We start from the raw sequence: 20,834 nt of genomic DNA, 5'->3' as shown, positions 1-20,834 counted from the left end.
GAATACTGCTGAACAGCGAGTATACCTGTCTGATTCTTGCTTTGGAAGCTTCCTCTCAGGAGTGTACTCCACCCTGTGAGGTGTGGGGTGTTGGTCTGCCCCTAGTAGAGGATGTCTCCCAGTTAGGCTACTCAGGGGTCAGGGACCCACTTGAGCAGGCAGTCTGTCCGTTCTGAGATCTCAATCTCTGTGTTGGGAGATCCACCGCTCTCTTCAAAGCTGTCAGACAGAGTCGCTTGCATCTGCAGAGGTTTCTGCTGCTTTTTTGTTGTTGTTGTTGTTGTTTAGCTGTGCCCTGTCCCCAGAGGTGGAGTCTACAGAGACTGGCAGGCCTCCTTGAGCTGCTATGAGCTCCACCCAGTTCGATCTTCCCAGGGCTTTGTTTACCTACTTAAGCCTCAGCAATGGCGGGGGCCCCTCCCCCAGCCTCGCTGCTACCTTGCGGTTAGATCGCAGACTGCTGTGCTAGCAATGAGGAAGGCTCTGTGGGCGTGGGACCCTCCCCGCCAGGTGTGGGATATAATATCCTGGTGTGCCCGTTTGCTTAAAGTGCAGTATTGGGGTGGGAGTACCCGATTTTCCAGGTGTTGTGTGTCTCAGTTCCCCTGGCTAGGAAAAGGGATTGCCTTCCCCCTTGCGCTTTCCAGGTGAGGTGATGCCTTGCCCTGCTTCAGCTCTTGCTGGTCGAGCTGCAACAGCTGACCAGCACAGATTGTCCGGCACTCCCCAGTGAGATGAACCCAGTACCTCAGTTGATAATGCAGAAATCACCTCTCTTCTGTGTCGCTGGCGCTGGGAGCTGGAGAGTGGAGCTGTTCCTATTCAGCCATCTTGCTCTGCCCCCCCTTACTTTCAGTTTTTAAAGAAAAAAATTTGCTCATAATTTTTATTTCAAGGCTCAATTACTATCATTTGGATATAACTTTGTCCAGGACAAAGAGAGGCATAGCTATCTGTGATTTATTAGATTGACACTGGATCCCCATTTTCAGGCTGAGGAGGATTTCAGACTGATGAGGAGTGTCAGAATTCACATAGAGTAGGAATGGAGTGAGTAGGGAGGAGAGAGTAGCAGCTGAGTCAGGGCAGGAGGTGGAGGGCAGGTTACTTAGAGCAGCTAAGGCCACTGGAATTTTACTTTTTTTCTGAGATAGAAATCTATTGGAAGGATTTAAGCATATGATTTAATGTGAAGAACTCTGAGATTGATTTGAGTTTCTAATTAAAAAAAAGAGGGAAATCATTCCACAATGTATAAGTTACTACCATCAGTCTCACCCACATACTCATTTCTTTTTGAGACTTCAGAAGGTTTTTAAGCATTGCAAATTCATCAGGGGAGGAATGACTAGTGGACTGAATATGTTGTGTGAATAACAACACCAATTTGGCAGGAAGATAACACCTTCTGTATCCTCAACTGGATTCAGTAATACACAGGAATGAGTACACACGAGGAAAAGAAGGTGAATCGGTCTGTGTGGTGATATTTTTCAAAGTGTATACTTCAGAGTTAAATATTATTAATGGTTTAATAATAAGATGATTTGTAAAATTAGTAACAAAAATAACATCTTATCAGGTAGTTGTGAGACAACTTCAGCAGAAACGAAATGATGTCTTAAACAAACAATCATCAACAAAAGCTTTGCTGGATGCTTCATCGCGTCACTGCGTCCATTTAGAAAATGAGATCCAGGATTCAAGGAAGATATTAGACCAGATAAGAAGTCGAGTATGTATGAAACTTTGCACACCAACAACTGTTAATCTGGGGCTGGTTAACTAATATAAAGTGTTGGGGTACTAATTTTAGTGGATGGCTTTCTTTTGTATTTTTATTATAATTAATTTTATTAAAATTTTAGTGCATGGCTTTCTTTTGTATTTTCATTATTATTAATTATTTTTAAATGTTATTATCTTTATAATGCACCTGTATCTTTTTTTTTTTTTTTTTTTTTTTGAGACAGAGTCTCACTCTGTCGCCCAGGCTGGAGTGCAGTGGCACAATCTCGCTCACTGCAAGCTCCCCTCCTGGGGTCACGCCATTCTCCTACCTCAGCCTCCCGAGTAGGTGGGACTACAGGCGCCCACCACCACGCCGGGCTAATTTTTTTTTTGTATTTTCGGTAGAGACGGGGTTTCACCGTGTTAGCCAGGATGGTCTCGATCTCCTGACCTGGTGATCTGCCCGCCTCGGCCTCCCAGAGTGCTGGGATTACAGGCGTGAGCCACCGCGCCTGGCCTGCACCTGTATCTTAATCTCTGGCTTTCATTCTGCCATTTTTTATACATATTTTTTTTTTCTTAAATATTTAACCTTAGGAAAGTTGAGAATTATGCATCATTTCTCACAGAAGTTCAGAGAGGTTTTTTTTTCCCTGTTAAACAGTCTGTTTTTAGTGATTTCTCTATTGGCATGGTGAGGCAAGCCAGATTAATTCAGAGGATAATGTCTAATGGAATGTTTCAGAAAATTATCTTATTTTTAATCTCTACTTTTCTGAATGAATAAAGAACCTGTGTATACTTATTTCATAATTTCAGGTTAACTTGTTCAGAAAGGCCATTCTACTGAATCAATTTTGATTTTGATGAAAGTCCTCACTCTCTCTTTGTATTGGGCTCAGAGAGCACACTCTGTCTCTATATGAATATGGACAGTTGGCATTTGCCAACATGTATCTATTTTCTCTTGTTTATAGAAAAAGCTAAACTAAAAAGGGGGTTATAGAAGGTCAGCAAAGGATGGGTTTGAGATGTCTGGGTTAGTTAAGTGGGCATTTAGACAACAAGGCTTCTCCTTTGTCATGTTTAATGGACATCCTTGCAGTTTAAGATGACACTTTTAAATTACTTCTCTCCTAATGATGACTTGAGTCCTGCTATTCGGTGGGAGAGTCAATAAGATCCTGTAGGATCTTATTTGGAACTGACTTTGTTGATTTTAATTTTGTTCCTGCCTTTTTTTTTTTTTTGAGACGGAGTCTTGCTCTGTTGCCCAGGCTGGAGTGCAGTGGCGCGATCTCGGCTCACTGCAAGCTCTGCCTTCTGGGTTCACGCCATTCTCCTGCCTCAGCCTCCCAAGTAGCTGGGACTACAGGTGCCCACCACCGTGCCCAGCTAATTTTTTGTATTTTTAGTAGAGAGGGGGTTTCACCGTGTTAGCCAGGATGGTCTCGATCTCCTGACCTCGTGGTCCGCCAGCCTCGGCCTCCCAAAGTGCTGGGATTACAGGCGTGAGCCACCGGGCCTGTCCCTGTTTCTGCTTATTTTTAAATTTTCTTATTGTTTCCCTAGAAAGGAAAGATTATGCTTATTTAGTTTTAAATATTAAAAAATGTACAAGTTGCTTTGCTATAATAAAACTAAATGCATACATACAAAAAATAAAATTATAGTTGATGTGGTAGCGTTTAGAATTCAAAATATAAATGCTTAGCATGAGGTAATCCTTTATCTTTCCACATTTTACCAGTTTGTAAGTTTGAGTGTTTATCTGATAAAATGTAATTCAAAAGCAAGAAGAATGTTGTGTTTTAGTCCTAGAGCAGGGGTCAGTGAACTTTTCTGTAAAGGGCCAGATAGTATTTTTTAAGGCTTTGTAAGCCATAAGATCCTTGTTGCAATAACTCAGCCCTGCCATTATAGCACAAAGTAGCCGTAAACAGTATGCAGATTGAAGGGGTGTAGCAGTGTCCCACTCAAATTAATTACAAAAAAACAGGTAATGGGATGGTTTCTACTAGATTATGATCTTTTTTAAAAGATCTTAATAGTCTAAAAACATTTTATATGTATTTTGTTGGTTCGTTCATCTACTAATGGACATTTAGATCATTTCCAAATGTAATTTTTTTTAAATTCTTTGTTTTAGTTTCCAGAAATACAGGATCAACTTACAGCGACTATAAGATGTACTAAGGAGATGGAAGGCCATGTACACAAGTAAAATTTGAAGCAGCACACAAAATAACTTGAGTATAAAGCAAAAGAGCACTGTAGTATGAAAATTGTATCAGTTATGATAATAAGTATGTCTTTGTGAAGCCAAAGAAGTTTCATTTGTAAGCTATGTTGAAATACATCATTTTTCTATATTATTCCTAAATTTTTCATATTATCAACAAAATGCAGGTAGAAAAATGACACAGTAGCCCAATCATCTACTTTTACAATTGCTAAGAATTTGTGTAATTATACCTTCAGAAGTTTATGTAGAATTTACATGATGTTAAAAAATTTATGTGTGAGAGTAATTATTTTAAAATGCACATTTTAGGCTTGAAGTAGAAAATGCCATGATAAGAAAAACTATTAAAAAGCAGGATGACCACATTGAGCAGCTTGAGAAAATCCTGCAGCGTTCAAGTTTGGTAAGCCAATCTCTTAATTTCTGTCATACTGAAAAGGAATTTTATTTTTCCAGTAGGACGGGTTAAATATCCCTTGTCCAAAATACTTGGGACCAAAAGTAGATTTTTTTCAGATTTTGGAATATTTGTGTATACCTAATGAAATACCTTGGGGGTGGTACCTGAGTCTAAACATGAAATTTGTTTATGTTTCATATATAAGTTATGCACATAGCCTGAAGGTAATCCTCTATGATGTTCTACAGTAATTTTTTGCAGGTAACAAAGTTTTTACTGTTTTCACCTCAGCCTGTCACATGAGGTCAGGTGTGGAACGCTGCAGTTGTGGCATCATGTCCGTGCTCAGAGAGTTTCAGATTGTAGAGCATTTTGGATTTCAGATTTTTAGATTAGGGGTGATCAATCTACAGGACAGATGCTCCATGACTTACAGTGGGTTTACATGATAATGTCCCTTGTTTGACTGAAACATTATAAGTAATATTTGATTTATTTCAGATGCAGCCTGTGTTCAGGAAGTAGATGAAGGTATGTTGCCAAAATTTATGAATTAAATTCAAATCATTGATTTCTGAAATAAACGGTATTCCTCTCAATTGGTTGGTTAATAAATGCTACATTAAATATTTTTTCTTACACATATCCAGTGAAAGATGTGAAAACAAACATTCACAGTGAAGAGTATACTTATGCCTTGTTAATTCATCATGTTCCATAGCTTTAAAAAAATCGTGAGAAGTCTGTGTATCCCTTTTTTTCTGGCCCTACACTTTTCTTCTGCCACCCCTATAGAACTGTCAGCCTGCACACTGAAACTGTTCTCAGAAAACAAAGGCATCATCAACTTCTCAAGGTTTAAGGTAGTGATTTAAGGCAAACAGACCCCACACTTGTTGATAATAATTAGTTAAGCAATTACAGGTCACAAGCAGTCACTTGACCAGTGACATTTTAGATCTCCAGTCATTGACTTTGTTATTGGTTTACTTTTGCCCCTGGGAAAAGTTGAAAATTCCTTAGCATGGAATCAAAACTCCCACATCAGTGTGGTTCTTGTCAAGTTATTCAGCCTTATCTTTCACCACTTACCACGCTCTGCCCCTTTGTTCTAGCATCCAGCCAAACTAGACAACATGGAGTTCCACAGTGATCATCCTCACCTCCAGCTCTTTGTATTTACTTCTTCCCTCTATTCTCCATGTGTTTTCCTTCTCCTTCAGATATTAACCTATGAATTGCCTCCACCAAAAAGCCTACAATATTGACACAAACCTGGGCTTGTATCCCTTCTGTGTCTTCCCGTAAGTGCTGTCTTATGCCTGTCATTGTATGTATGACTCTGTATGGGAATTGCCTGTTTGTTTTTTCAGATTATAGCATACAGTTGTTGAGGGGTGGACCGTATCGTCTTTATCTTGTAATTCCAGTGCTTGTCCTAGTACCTTAGCACATGGTTGCTGAATACACAAATGAAGAGTGAGAAATGCAGCTCTGATACTTAACTGCCATGATAATGAATTCAGTGTGCAACTATGGGCAAATTACATTTAATAGTAATTGCATATTGTACTTATTTTTCATTCTTATTAACACTGATAAACGTTTCAACTCATACCGACTTTCTCTTAGTTAACTGTGAAATCATTTAGCTAAAGAATATAATTCTTTCTTTTTCATTCTGACTTCTTCTGAATTTAAATCCGGATCCTCTATAGCAGGGGTCCCCAACCCCCAGGCCATGGACAGGTCCATGACCTGTTAGGAACCAGGCTGCACGGAGGAGGTGAGTGGCAGGCAAGCGAGTGAAGCTTCATCTGTATTTCCAGCCACTCCCCGTTGCTCACATTACCACCTGAGTTCTGCCTCCTGTCAAATCAGCAAAGGCATTAGATTCTTGTAGGAGTGAAAACCCTACTGTGAATTGCATATTCAAGGGATCTAGGTCACATGCTCCTTATGAGACTCTAATGCCTGATGGCATGTCATTGTCTCCTATCTCTTCAAGATGGGACCATCTAGTTGCAGAAAAACAAGCTCAGGACTCACCATTGATTCTACATTATGATGAGTTGTGTAATTATTTCATTATGTATTACAGTGTAGTAATAATAGAAATAAAGTGCACAATAGATGTCATATGCTTGAATCATCATCCTGAAACCATCCCCCAAACCCCCATCTGTGGAAAAATTATCTTTCACATAACTGGTGCCTGGTGCCAAAAAAGTTGGGGACTGCTGCTCTATAGCTTCTGCACTAGAATCTACCAATGAGTAAACTCTAAATCAATAACTAGTTTTAAAAGCATAACAAGAATATGTGCTGGCTGGCTGTAGTGGCTTATGCCTGTTTTCTCAGCACTTTGGGAGGCCAGAGCGGGTGGATCACTTGAGGCCAGGAGTTCAAGACCAGCCTGGACAATATGGTGGAACCCTGTCTCTACTAAAAATACAAAAATTACCCGGAATGGTGGTGCATGCCTATAGTCTCAGCTACTCAGGAGGCTGAGGTGGGAGAATCACTTGAAACTGGGAGGCAGAGGTTTCAGTGAGCCAAGATCGTGGCACTGCACTCTAGCCTAAGCGACAGAGTGACTCCATCTCAAATGCAAAACAAAACAAAAAGAATACGTGCTAACAAAACAAAAAGAATACGTGCTGACAAAACAAAATCTAAAAGATAAAATTGTATTACTAGACTGTTAACATATTTTGTTTCCCATTAAATGTGTGACATGCGAAGATGTTTATTAAATGAAAATATTTTTGGATTATGCATCAAATTCCATAGCCTCTATAGTTAGTGCCCAAGGAACTGTTTTCTTGACAACTTTGCTCTAGGAGTCGACAGGATTTTGTGTTTTTGAGTGTGTTTAGACCACAGAAAACAAAGATGTAAGCATACAATGGGCCCACATTCAGAAGCTATCTCCTCAGGATCAGAGGCTGCATCCAGAGTATGCATACGTGTGTTTGTCACAGATCCTCTACCAAGCTTAATGGAGAGATAGTGGGAGATAAATGTCCATACTAATCTTCATCATGTAGTTAGAAAGAATTGAAACACTCATCCAGCCTTCTAACTTTTTAACTACATCTGGATTGTCTGGCTCCTACCTTAACCAATTTTTGGTTACTGACAAGGCATGGCACATCCTAAGTTCCAGGGAGCCACAAAAAACAAAGACAACACTATAGCACACAGGGATTTGAGAGGTACCTGAAGATCTCTGGCTGGAAAGTTTGGTGAGATCCTTTTCCTACATGAGGCCAGTCTTATCAAATGCACAGGAGCCAACAGAGAGAGTCAAGGAAAAATGAAGAAACAAGGAAATACATTCAAAGTAAGAAAACAAGATAAATCTCCAGCACCTGAGTGAAGTGCAGATATGTAATTTATCTGATAGATATTTCCAAATAATGGTCGTAACAATAATCACTGAGGTCAACATAGCTTTGCAAGAACAAGCTGAGAACTTCAAGAAAAGGAAAAACATTATACAATAATGTCAAACAAATCATAGATCTAAAGTGTACTGTAACTGAACTGAAAAAAATTTAATAGAGGTGTTCATTAACAGAATCTATCAGTGAGCTTTAAGACTGGTCACTGAAAATTATCTAATCTGAGGATCAGAAAAAAAAAGATAATGCAAAAAGGGCGAAGACAACTTTAGAGAGTTATGGGACACCGTCAAGCAGGACCACTCTCACATTATCGGCATGCCTGAAGGAGAAGAGAAGAAGAAAGGAACAGAAAAATATTTAAAGGAATAATGACATACTTATGAAGCATGGGGAAGAAAACAGAAAGCCTGGTCCAGAAAGCCCAAAGGAAACCAAATAAGGTGAATCCAGGGACTCACAACAAGATATACTATAATGAAATTGTCCAAAGTCAAAGACAAAAAGAGAGTGATATTGTTTGCAAACTTGTACCCTCCAAATACTGTGTCAAGATTTGATCCCCGACGTTGGAGGTGGGACCTGTTTGGGTCATGGTGGTTGATCTCTCCTGAATAGCTTTTTGCCCTCTTTTCACTAATGAGTGAGTTCACACTGTATTACATGAAAGATGGTTGTTTAAAACAGTGTGGCACCCCTCCCTTCTCTTCCTACCTCTCTAGCCATGTGTGAAATACCTGTTGTCTCTTCACCTTTAGCCACAAGTAAAAGCCTTCTGGGTCCCTGACCGGAAGCTGTGTGGATGCCACTGCCATGCTTCTACAGCCTGCAAAACTGTAAGGCAAACAAACCTCTGTTCCTTATAAATTATCCAGTCTCAGGTATTTTTTTATAGCAACACAAAAATTTGTGTTTTTCTGTGTTGCTCTTTTCTGTGTTATTCTGTGTTGCTAACAGAAATTAGCACCAACGAGTGGGGTTTTGCTTTAAAAATACCTGATAATGCAGAATTTGCTTTGGAACTGGGTAATAGGCAAAGAAGACAGGAAGATGAGGAAACTTGTGGAACTTATTAGACCTTGGTTAAGTGGTTGACCAAAATGATAATAGGAATGTGAACAGTGAAGGCCATGCTGTTGAGGTACATAAAATACAAATTTCAAGAAGTGGCAGCACCATTTTGCATTCCCACAAGCAATGAATGAAGTTTCCTTTTGTTCCAGATCCTTGCCAGCACTTGATGTTGTCAGTCATTCTAGATTTTGGTTATTCTAATACGTGTGCAGTGGCATCTCATGGTTGCATTTCTCTGAGGAAATATTGTATGTAGCCTCGTTACATATGTTTATTTTCCATTTGTATAATTTACTTGGTGAAGTACTTGTTAAGGTCTTTAGCTCATGTCTTTTACTGCTCAGCTTTAAGAATACTAATATGTTTTGAATAATAGTTCTTAATCAGATATGTTTTGGCAAATATTTTTTCCATCTGTGGTTTTTCTTTTCTTTCAGTGTCTCTAATGGTGTAAAAATGTTACATTTTCATTAAGTCCAACTTATCAGTTCTTTCTTCTATTGACTTCAACTTTGGTGTTTTTTCTAAAGATCATCATTAAACCCAAGATAATCTGTATTTTCTTCTATATTATCTTCTATAAATTTTATGGTTTTTTGTATATTTATGTTGATGATCCATTTTGAGTTAATTTTGGTGGGGGTGTAAGGTCTGTGATTTATTTATTTATTTTTTGCATGTGGATATCCAGGTATTCCAGAAGCCCTTCCTGAAGAAACTGTTTCATCATCATAATGCCTTTACTTTTTTGACAAAAATTAATTGAATGCATTAATGTGTTTCTATTTCTGAACTCTCTACCTCATTTTATCCGTTTGTTCTTTCACTAATACCACACTGTCTCCATTACTGTAGCCTCACAGTAAGCCTTGAAATTGAATAGTGTCTGTCCTCCAAGTTTGTTCTTCTCCTTCAATATGGTGTTAGCTATTCAAGGTCTTTTGCCTCTCCATATAAACATTTTCACTTAGATTTTTAATTGCATTGAATCTATACATTGGAAAGAACTGACATCTTAATAGCATTGAATCTTCTTATGAATATGATACGTATCTCTTTTTGCTTCATTCTTCTTTGCTTTCTTTCATCAGATATGGACATTTCTGGGATTACAGAGCCTCCTCTTAAGCACAAGACAGTGAAGAATCCACATTCTTCAGCCAGAAAGTCACCTCTGAAAGCCAAATGTCTGACCATAGACAGGAGAGTCAGAGAATGATAAAGACATCTCAGGAAAATTGTAAAAATAATCAGCAACTGTACGTGGATAACCCTTTCAAATTTCCCAAGGGCACCTGTCATTTCAGCCAATACTTGCCAACTTGTGCCAAGGATGCTGGCGCTCCCTGGGATGAGTTTCCTGGGGGAGGAGCTGGCCGCCATCTTTGCTGTTTGGGCGACACAGCCATTCCAGCCTGTGGGCTTTGGACAGTGCAAACTGATGAGGTAGAAGGGATCCCTGGCACGGCACAGCTGCTCTACCAAAATGTGCCCAGATTCTTTTTTTTTTTTTTTTTTTTTTTTTTTTTGAGAAGTCTTGCTCTGTCGCCCAGGCTGGAGTACAGTGGCATGATCTCGGCTTACCGCACCTTTCACATCCTGGGTTCAAGCAATTCTCCTGCTTCAGCCTCCGAAGTATCTGGGACTACATGTGCCCATCACCATGCACAGCTAATTTTTTGTATTTTTAGTAGAGATGGGATTTCACCATATTGGCCAGGCTGGTCTGGAACTCCTGACCTCAAGTGATCCGGCCTGCTGTGCCTCTCAAAGTGTTGGGATTACAGGCGTAAGCCACCGCGACCGGCCTCAGACAGATTCTTTAAGGGGATTCCCAATCTGTTCCTCCCAACCAGGGCCTCCAGCTACCCCGCCGGTGTCTCGGGCTGACAGAAATTTGCATTCTCCCTGGGAAGGAGTTCTGGAGTTCCTGTCCAGTGGGAGTCCTTCCAACTGGGGCCTGGGGGAGAGGGTGGGGCCAACTTTGGAGAGTCCAAACCGACTGGGGGCAGAAGAGATCCCCCAGCACAGCACAACTGCTCTACGAAATAGTGGCCAGGCAGATTCTTTAAGCAGATCCCTGATTCTTTCCTCCTTACTGGGTGGAACCTCCCACCTGGGGCCTCCACCACCTTACCTGTGTTCTCAAGCTGACAGAGATTTAAATTCTCCCTGGGAAGTTGTCGAGGTCCTGCCCAGTAAGGAGTAATGGCCAGGAACCTGGTAAAAGAATTTGCCTTCCAAGATTTTGTAGAGTAGCTGTGCTGTGCTGATAGATCCCTTCTGCCCTGGTAGGTATGGATTCTCCAAAGCCTGCCGGCTGTAACAACTAAGTTACACAAACAGCAAAGATGGCTCCTTGCTCCTGCCTATGGGAACTCATTCCAGGAATTCAAATCTCTGTCAGCCTGAGAACACCGGTATGGGTGGCTGGAGGCCCCAGCTGAAAGGACCCTCATTGGGCTGGACCTCCAGGCCTCCATGCCAGGGAGAACTCAAATCTCTGTCAGCTCGAGAACACTGGTGGGGGTGGCTGGAGGTCCCAGTTGGGAGGTCCCTCACTAGAAGGGACCTCAAGAACTGCATCCCAAAGATAATTCAAGTCTCTGTCAGCCCCAGAACATCGGCGAAGGTGGCTGGAAGTCCCAGTAGGGAGGTCCCTCACTGAGCAGGACTTTGAGACCTCCATACCAGGGAGAATTCAAATCTCTGTCAGCCCGAGAACACTGGTGGGGGTGGCTGGAGGCCCCAGCTGAGAGGTGCCTCACTGGGCCAGACCCTGAGACCTCCATGCCAGGGAGAATTCAAATCTCTGTCAGCCCCAGAACACTGGTGGGGGTGGCTGGAGGCCCCAGTTGGGAGGTCCTTCACTAGAAGGGACCTCAAGAACTGCATCCCAAAGATAATTGAAGTCTCTGTCAGCCCCAGAACACCGGCGAGGGTGGCTGGAGGTCCCAGTAGGGAGGTCCCTCACTGAGCAGGATGTTGAGACCTCCATACCAGGGAGAATTCAAATCTCTGTCAGCCCCAGAACACTGGCGGGAGTGGCTGGAGGCCCCAGTTGGGAGGTCCCTCACTGGGCCAGACCCTGAGACCTCCATGCCAGGGAGAATTCAAATCTCTGTCAGCCCGAGAACACTGGCGGGGGTAGCTCGAGGCTCCGGTTAGGAAACCCCTCACTGGGAGGGACCTCAAGACCTCCATCTCAAATAGAATTCAAATCTCTGTCAGCCCCAGAACACTGGCGGGGGTGGCTGGAGGCCCCGGTTGCGAGGTCCCTCACTGGGGGGGGACCTCGAGACCTCCATACCAGGGAGAATTCAAATCTCTGTCAGCTCCAGAACACTGGTGGGGGTGGCTGGAGGCCCTGGTTGGGAGGTCCTGCCCAGTGAGGAAGAATTCATTAGAGACCTTCTTAAAGACCCAGTGTGGCCACATTTTGGTAGAGCACCTTGCTATGGCAACCCCGCCAGTGTTCTCAGGATGACAGATTTGGATTCTCCCTGGCATGGAGGTCTTGAGATCCTGCCAAGTGAGGGACCTCCCAACTGGGGCCTCTAGCCAGCCCCACCAGTGTTCTGGGGCTGAGAGAGATTTGGATTCTCCCTGGCATGGAGGTCTCAACGTCCTGCTCAGTGAGGGACCTCCCTACTGGGGCCTACACCCACTCCCACCAGTGTTCTGGGGCTGACAGAGATTTGAGTTCTCCCTGGCATGGAAGTCTTTAGGTCCTGCCCAGTGAGGGGCCTCCCAACCCGGGCCTCCAGCTACCCCCACTGGTGTTCTTGGGCTGACAGAGATTTGAGTTCTCCCTGGCATGGAGGTCTCGAGGTCCCGCCCCATGAGGGACCTCCCAACTGGGGGCCTGCAGCCACCCCCACCAGTGTTCTGGGGCTGACAGAGATTTGAGTTCTCCCTGGCATGGAGATCTTTAGGTCCCGCCCAGTGAGGGACCTCCCAACCGGAGCCTCCAGCCACCCCTGCCGGTGTTCTCGGGCTGACAGAGATTTGAATTCTCCCAGGCATGGAGTTCTTGGGGTCCCACCCAGTGAGGGTTCTCTTAACTGGGGCCTCTAGCCACCCCCACCTGTGTTGTCAGGCTGACAGAGATTTGAATTCTCCCAGGCATGGAGTTCTTGGGGTCCCACCCAGTGAGGGTTCTCCTAACTGGGGCCTCTGGCCACCCCCACCTGTGTTCTCAGGCTGACAGAGATTTGAATTCTCCCTGGCAGATAGTTCTCGAGGTCTCACCCAATGAGGGTCCTTTTAGCTGGGGTCTGCAGCCACCGCCACTGGTGTTGTCAGGCTGACAGAGGTTTGAATTCTCCCTGGCATGGAGGCCTCCGGGTCTGGCCCAGTGAAGGACCTCCCTACTGGGGCCTCTACCCTCCCCCGCCAGTGTTCTGGGGCTGACAGAGATTTGAATTCTCCCTGGCATGGAGGTCTCCGGGTCTGGCCCAGTGAAGGACCTCCCTACTGGGGCCTCTACCCTCCCCCGCCAGTGTTCTGGGGCTGACAGAGATTTGAATTCTTCCTGACATGGAGGTCTCCGGGTCTGGCCCAGTGAAGGACCTCCCTACTGGGGCCTCCACCCTCCCCCGCCAGTGTTCTGGGGCTGACAGAGATTTGAATTCTCCCTGGCATGGAGGTCTCCGGGTCTGGCCCAGTGAAGGACCTCCCTACTGGGGCCTCCACCCTCCCCCGCCAGTGTTCTGGGGCTGACAGAGATTTGAATTCTTCCTGACATGGAGGTCTCCGGGTCTGGCCCAGTGAAGGACCTCCCTACTGGGGCCTCCACCCTCCCCCACCAGTGTTCTGGGGCTGACAGAGATTTGAATTCTCCCTGGCATGGAGGTCTCCGGGTCTGGCCCAGTGAAGGACCTCCCTACTGGGGCCTCTACCCTCCCCCGCCAGTGTTCTGGGGCTGACAGAGATTTGAATTCTCCCTGGCATGGAGGTCTCCGCGTCTGGCCCAGTGAAGGACCTCCCTACTGGGGCCTCCACCCTCCCCCGCCAGTGTTCTGGGGCTGACAGAGATTTGAATTCTTCCTGACATGGAGGTCTCCGGGTCTGGCCCAGTGAAGGACCTCCCTACTGGGGCCTCTACCCTCCCCCGCCAGTGTTCTGGGGCTGACAGAGATTTGAATTCTCCCTGGCATGGAGGTCTCCGGGTCTGGCCCAGTGAAGGACCTCCCTACTGGGGCCTCCACCCTCCCCCGCCAGTGTTCTGGGGCTGACAGAGATTTGAATTCTCCCTGGCATGGAGGTCTCCGCGTCTGGCCCAGTGAAGGACCTCCCTACTGGGGCCTCCACCCTCCCCCGCCAGTGTTCTGGGGCTGACAGAGATTTGAATTCTCCCTGGCATGGAGGTCTCCGGGTCTGGCCCAGTGAAGGACCTCCCTACTGGGGCCTCCACCCTCACCCGCCAGTGTTCTGGGGCTGACAGAGATTTGAATTCTCCTTGGCATGGAGATCTTGACGTCCTGCCAAGTGAGGGACCTCCCAACCAGGGTCTCCAGCCACTCCCGCCAGTGTTCTGGGGCTGACAGAGATTTGAATTCTCCCTGGTATGGAGGTCTCAGGGTCTGGCCCAGTGAAAGACCTTGGCCTTCAGCCACCCCCGCTAGTGTTCTGGGGCTGACAGAGATTTGAATTCTCCCTGAAATGGAGGTCTTGAGGTCCTGCCCAGTGAGGGTCCTTTTAGCTGGGGCCTCCAGTCACCCCAACTGGTGTTCTCTGGCTGACAGAGATTTGAATTCTCCCTGGCATGGAGATCTCAGGGTTTTGCCCAGTGAGGAACCTCCCAACCAGGGCCTCCAGCCACCCCTGCCAGTATTCTTGGACTGATGGAGATTTGAATTCTCCCAGGCATGGAGTTCTTGGGGTCCCACCCAGTAAGAGTTCTCCTAACTGGGGCCTCTGGCCACCCCCACCTGTGTTCTCATGTTGACGGAGATTTGAATTCTTCCTGGCATGGAGGTCTCCAGTTCCTGCCCGGTGAGGGTCCTTTCAACTCGGGCCTCCAGCCAACCCGCCCCCACCCCCAGTGTTCTCAGGCTGACAGAGATTTGAATTCTCCCTGGCATGGAGTTCTCAAGGTCGTGCCCAGTGAGAGTCCTTTTAGCTGGGGTCTCCAGCCACCCCCACTGGTGTTCTGGGGCTGACAGAGATTTGAATTCTCCCTGGCATGGAGGTATCAGGGTCCCGCCCAGTGAGGGACCTCCCAACGGGGGGCCTGCAGCCATCCCCGCCAGTGTTCTGAGACTGACAAGAGATTTGAATTCTCCCTGGCATGGAAGTCTCGAGGTCCTGCCCAGTGAGGGACCTCCCAACCGGGGCCTCCAGCCAACCCTACTGGTATTCTCAGGCTGACAGACATCTGAATTCTCCCTGGCATGTAGTTCTCAAAGTCCCACCCAATGAGGGTCCTTTTAGCTGGGGTCTCCAGCCACCCCCACCCATGTTCTCAGGCTGACAGAGATTTGAGTTCTCCCTTGCATGGAGGTCTCAAGGTCCTGCCCAGTGAGAGACCTCTCAACTAAGGCCTGCAACCACCCCGCCAGTGTTCTGGGGTTGACAGAGATTTGAATTATCTCTGGCATGGAGGTCTTTAGGTCCTGCCCAGTGAGGGTTCTCCTAACTAGGGCCTCCAGCCACCCCCAGCCCCGGTGTTTTCTGGATGACAGAGATTTGAAATCTTGCAGGCATGGAGTTCTTGAGGTCCCACCCAGTGAGGGTTCTTCTAACTGGGGCCTCCGGCCACCCCCACCTGTGTTCTCATGCTGACAGAGATTTGAATTCTTCCTGGCATGGAAGTCTCCAGTTCCTGCCCAGTGAGGGTCCTTTCAACTCGGGCCTCCAGCCACCACCCCCGCTGTCCTCAGGCTGCCAGAGATTTGAATTCTCCGTGGCATGGAGTCCTCAAGGTCCTGTCCGGTGAGGAATCACACCACTGGGACCTCCAGTCACAACTGCTAGTGTTCTCGGGCCCAAAGAGATTTGAATTCTTGGGACGAGATGGCCAAAGATGAGCTGCCATCTTTGCTGTTTGCACAACTTAGCCACTTGAGCCTGAGGGCTGTGTAGAATCCATACCTACCAGGGGCCGAAGGGATCTCCCAGCACAACATAGGTACTCTATAAAATCTTCGCCAGGCAAATTCTTTTAGCAGGTTCCTGACCCATTCCTTCTTAATTGGCAGGACCTCGACAACTCTCTCCGAGGGAGACTAAATCTCTGTCAGCTCTAGAACTAAGGGGTGGAAGCCCCACTTGGGAGGTCTCACCCAGTGAGGAACGGATCGGGGATCTACTTAAAGAATCTTGCCATGATTTGGTAGAGCAGTTGTGCTGTTCTGGGGATTCCCTCCACCCTAGTCACTTTGTACTCTCCAAAGCCCACAGACTGGAACAGCTGAGTCACCCAAACAGCAAAGATGGCGGCTCCCTTCTCCCCCAGGGAACTCATCCCAGGGAGAATTCAAATCTCCATCAGCCTGAGAACACCTGCAGGAGTAGCTGCAGGCCCCATTTGGGAGGTCCTGCCCAGTGAGGAGGAATGGATTGGAGATCCACTTAAAGAGGCAGTCTGGCCACATTTTGGTAGAGCAGCTGTGTTGTGTAGGGGATCCCTTCTGCCCTCAGTTGGTTTGGGCTCTCAAAAGCCCACAGGCTGGAATGGCCAAGTTGCCCACACAACAAAGATGGTGGCCTGCCCTGTCCCCTAGGAACTCTGTCTCAGGTGGATAAAACACTGTTGCTTGTGGCTGGCTGGAGTTGTTTCCTTGATTATGTGGGTATTGCAAGCACCTGGTTATTTCAGTTGAAGGTGCTGTATTGACTTGCCCCTTTCATTCCTCTCCATGAGAGCCATGCACCGTAGCTGCTTCTAGTCAGCCATCTAGGCCACACATCCCCATAATCACATTTTTTAAGTAAATAGTCCTTTAAAACTCTAAAAATATTTCAACATTTAAAAAGCGTGGAGCTTTAGAAATGCCTAATTATGTCTTAAGTTTGAGACATATAGCAGTTATGTACATTGTCAATTCCAGATTTTGCATCTTATAAGGACTTAGATCTTATTCAGACTTTATGTGCCTAAAATATCTTCACCTGTAAAATGAGTATAATGAAGTACTTTATAGAGTTGTAAATGTTATATATAAAAATACAGCAGTGAGAGGGCTGTGGGCTGGTCAAGGTGGCCGAGTTGAAGCAGCTAGTGTGTTTGGCTCTCACAGAGAGGAACACAAGGGGAGAGTCAATACTGTACTTTCAACTGAAACATCCAGGTACTCACATTGGGACTAACTAGGGAAACAACTTGACCCAAGGAGAATGAAGAAAAGAAGGGCAAAACAACAGTCCACCTGGGAGCAACACAGAGCCAGGGGAAACTCCCTCACCTAGGGAAGCAGTGAGTGAATGTGTGACCCCAGAAACCCATGCTTTTTCCATGGATCTTTGCAACCCTTGGGTCAGGAAGGAGCCTTAGGTACCTGGGCTTTCCTGCGAAAGTAGCTGCAACTCTGGCAAAGTGGGAGGTTAGACCCTCGTACATATCCCTAGGGAAGAGGCTGAATCCAGGGAGGTGAGCAGCAACAGCCTGCAGGCCCCACTTCCACAGCACCTCACAGGATAAGAGCAACTGGCTTGGAATTCCAGGCAGCCACCAGCAGCAGTGCTGAACCTCCCTGAGCCGGAGCTCCTGAGAGAAGGGGAAGGCCACCATCTTTGCTGTTTTTGCAACTTAGCAACTTCAATCTTCAGTCTTTGAAGTGTCCAAGGAGATCAGGGGCTGATGTAGACCCTCAGCATAGCACAGCTGCTCTATAAAAATGTGGCCAGACTGCTTTTTAAGTGCTCTCCCAATGTCATTCCTCCTCACTGGGCAAAGCCTCCCAACTGGGGTCTCCAGCCACCTCCTACAGGTGTGTTTGGGCCAGTAACAGGTTCCTTCATACCTCCCTAGGGCAAAGCTTCCAGAGGGAGTGATAGGCTTCCATCTTTGCTGTTTCACAGCCTTCGCTGATGATAACTTCAGGTACTGGAAAATCTGAGGCTACTAGAGACTGAAGTGGGCCCTGGGCATACTGCAGCAGCCCTGTGGAAAAGTGGCCAGACTGTTACCTGGGTTCCCATTCCTATATCTTCTCACTAGGCAAGTCTTGCAGGCCTGGACCTCTACCCACCCCCCTACCAGAGCTGTTGAGCCAGTAGCAACTCAGCCACTCCCTGGACAGAGCCTCCAGGGGCAACTGAAAGCCTTTTTGCCACTGCTTCTGCAGTGGAAAAGTCCTTGCTACCCTCAGATTAATGAAAGAACTAACACCCTTTTCTACACCTTCAACAAGCTTTAGTTGACCGAAGGAGAGAAAGCCAGCCCATCTCCCATGGGTGCTACACACTCCCCACTGCTCATAACAGACAGGGAACCCTGGATTGGCCCCCACAGCACAAATTCTCCATCCTGGGCTGATTGCAATGAACAGTTGCTGACCTGTATCTCTCCAGGGGTGGAACCCTGAGGAGACAGACAGAAGACCCTTGGCCATAACCACTACTAATGTCCCTTCCTCTTCTGCCTCTAAGTTGGGGAAGAAATATAAACACTGAGATTGCCCCAGAGCTGCAGTGGGCAGCCTAGGAGCCAAGCCATGATCTACAGCCAGTACTCAAGGGGAAGAGAAGCACATTTTCATATCATTGAGAGGGAAAATGGCTGCAACTGTGAGAAAACATAGGGGAGCCACATAACCAAGCAGGAGTCTGCCAACTGATCAGTAAGCCCAAGTGCCACCTACTGGATCACATCCCAAAGCTTTAAAGGCAAAAATACCGTACTTATATGCTCCCCTCTGAAATCAGAAATGAGAAGTCAACTTCAAATAAAGACCCTGCACAAAGCCTCAGCCTGGTGAAAACATACAAAAATAAGTCTACTGACTGTACTCAATCTACACTGCAATTAAAGGAAAACCCATAAGTGGAGATGAGAAGAAACCAATGCAAGAACTCCAGTAACTCAAATGACCTCAGTGTCATATGTCCTTCAAACAACCACACCAGTTCTCCAACAAGAGTTCTTAACCTGGACGAACTGTCTGGAATTACATAAATATAGTTCAGAATATGGATAGGAACAAAAATCATCAAGACTCAGGAGAATGGTAAAACCCAATCCAAGGAAAATAATAACAACAATAAAGTGTTACAGGAGCTGAAGGACAAAGTAGCTGGTATAATAAATAAGAACATAACAGATCTGAAAGAGCCGAATAACACAATACAAGAATTTCACAATGCAATCACAAGTATTAAAGCAGAAAAAATGAATCTGAGGAACAAATTTCAGAACTTGAAGATTGGTTCTCTAAAATAAGAGGGACAAAAATGAAAAAGAATGAACAAAACCTTCAAGGAGTATGGGATTATATAAAGAGGCCAATTCTACAAATCACTGGCATCTCTGAAAGGGAGGTGGAGAAATCAAACAAGTTGGAAAACATATTTCAGGATATCATCTATGAAAGCTTCACTAACCTTGCTAGAAAGGCCAACAGTCAAATTCAGGAAATACAAAGAACTCCTACAAACTTCTACACAAGAAGACCATCCTCAAGACACATAAGCATCAGGTTTTCCAAGGTCAAAATGAGAGAAAGAATGTTAAAGGCAGCCAGAGAGAAAGGGCAGGCTATCTACAAAGGGAACCCCATTAGGCTAACAGCAGATCTCTCAGTTGAAATCCTATAAGCCAGAAGAGATTGGGGGACTATATTCAACATTATTAAAGAAAATCTTCAAGAATTTCATATCCAGCTAAACTAACCTTCCTAAGTGAAGGAGAAATGAGATCATTTACAGACAAGAAAAATCTGAGGTAATTCATTACCACCACATCTGCCTTACAAGAGATTTTAGAAAGGGGTACTAGATACAGAAAGGAAAGACCACTACACGCTAATACAAAAACATACTTAAACACAAAGACCAGCGACACTATAAAGCAACCTCAAAAACAAGTCAACATAATAACCAGCCAACAGCACAATGACAAGATCAAATCTACACAAATCAATACTAACCTTGAATGTAAATGGGCAAATGCCCCACTTAAAAGGCACAGAGTGGCAAGCTAGATTTAAAAAAAAAAAAGAGAGAGAGAGACAGAGAGAGAGACACAATGGCATGTCGTCTTTAAGAGACCCATCTCACACATAATGACACTCATAGTCTCAAAATAAAGGGATGGAGAAAAATCTACCAGACGAGTAGAAAACAGAAAAAAGCAGAGGTTGCAATCCTAATTTCAGACAAAACAGATGTCAAATGAACAATAATTTTCCAAAAAGACAAGAGGGCAAGGACAAGATAGCCAACTAGAAGCAGTTGCAGTTTGAGGCTCCCACTGAGAAGAACTAAAACAGTGTGCAAATCCTGCACCAGCAACTGAAATATCCAGGTTCTACTATCAGGACTGACTAGGTGGTTGGCATGACCCATAGAGAGCAAGGAAAGACGGGCTGGTGCATTGGCCCACCTGGGAGCCACATGGGGCAAGGGGAGCCCTCACCCTCAGCCAGCCAAGGAAGGCAGTGAGTGAGCATGCTACCCATCCTGGGAAACTGCTTTTTCCATAGATCTTTGCAATCCACAGATCAGAAGATCCCACTCATGAGACCATACCACCAGGGCCTTGGGTCCCAACCACAGAGCCATGCAGATTCTCAACAGCCACTCAGCTGGAGTTTGCCTAAAACTATTGAGTTCCCAAGTTGGGGAGGGGTGGTCATCATCACTGGGGCTGCCTGCTGCCTAAACCCTCTTGAGTTTCCTGGTGGAGGGGGAGCAGTCATCACTGTGGCTTCTGGCTGCCTAACAAAACTGAGCTTCCCAAGAGAGGGGCATCATCATCACTGCGGCTGCCTGCTGCCTGAGGAAACTGAGTTCCTCCAGGAAGGGACAGCAGCCA

The 20,834-nt window shown here is 45.7% G+C and overlaps 1 protein-coding gene across 1 annotated transcript in view; it reads left to right on the top strand.

Moving 5' to 3' along the window:
* The window catches only part of LOC103241291 (uncharacterized), a 157,774-nt gene extending 146,708 nt beyond the window's left edge, over positions 1 to 11,066 (top strand). Inside the window, exons 71-76 of the mRNA XM_073022717.1 lie at positions 1,583 to 1,735; positions 3,881 to 3,951; positions 4,286 to 4,431; positions 4,878 to 4,907; positions 8,741 to 8,809; positions 10,714 to 11,066. Coding sequence (XP_072878818.1) covers positions 1,583 to 1,735; positions 3,881 to 3,951; positions 4,286 to 4,431; positions 4,878 to 4,907; positions 8,741 to 8,809; positions 10,714 to 11,066 — 822 coding nt within the window. The remainder of the gene's footprint in view (positions 1 to 1,582; positions 1,736 to 3,880; positions 3,952 to 4,285; positions 4,432 to 4,877; positions 4,908 to 8,740; positions 8,810 to 10,713) is intronic.
* Positions 11,067 to 20,834: the final 9,768 nt, after the last annotated feature.

This window comes from Chlorocebus sabaeus, chromosome 14, assembly GCF_047675955.1.
Source record: "Chlorocebus sabaeus isolate Y175 chromosome 14, mChlSab1.0.hap1, whole genome shotgun sequence".
Classification (NCBI taxonomy): Eukaryota; Metazoa; Chordata; class Mammalia; order Primates; family Cercopithecidae; genus Chlorocebus; species Chlorocebus sabaeus.
This window is presented reverse-complemented; position numbering and strand designations above follow the sequence as displayed.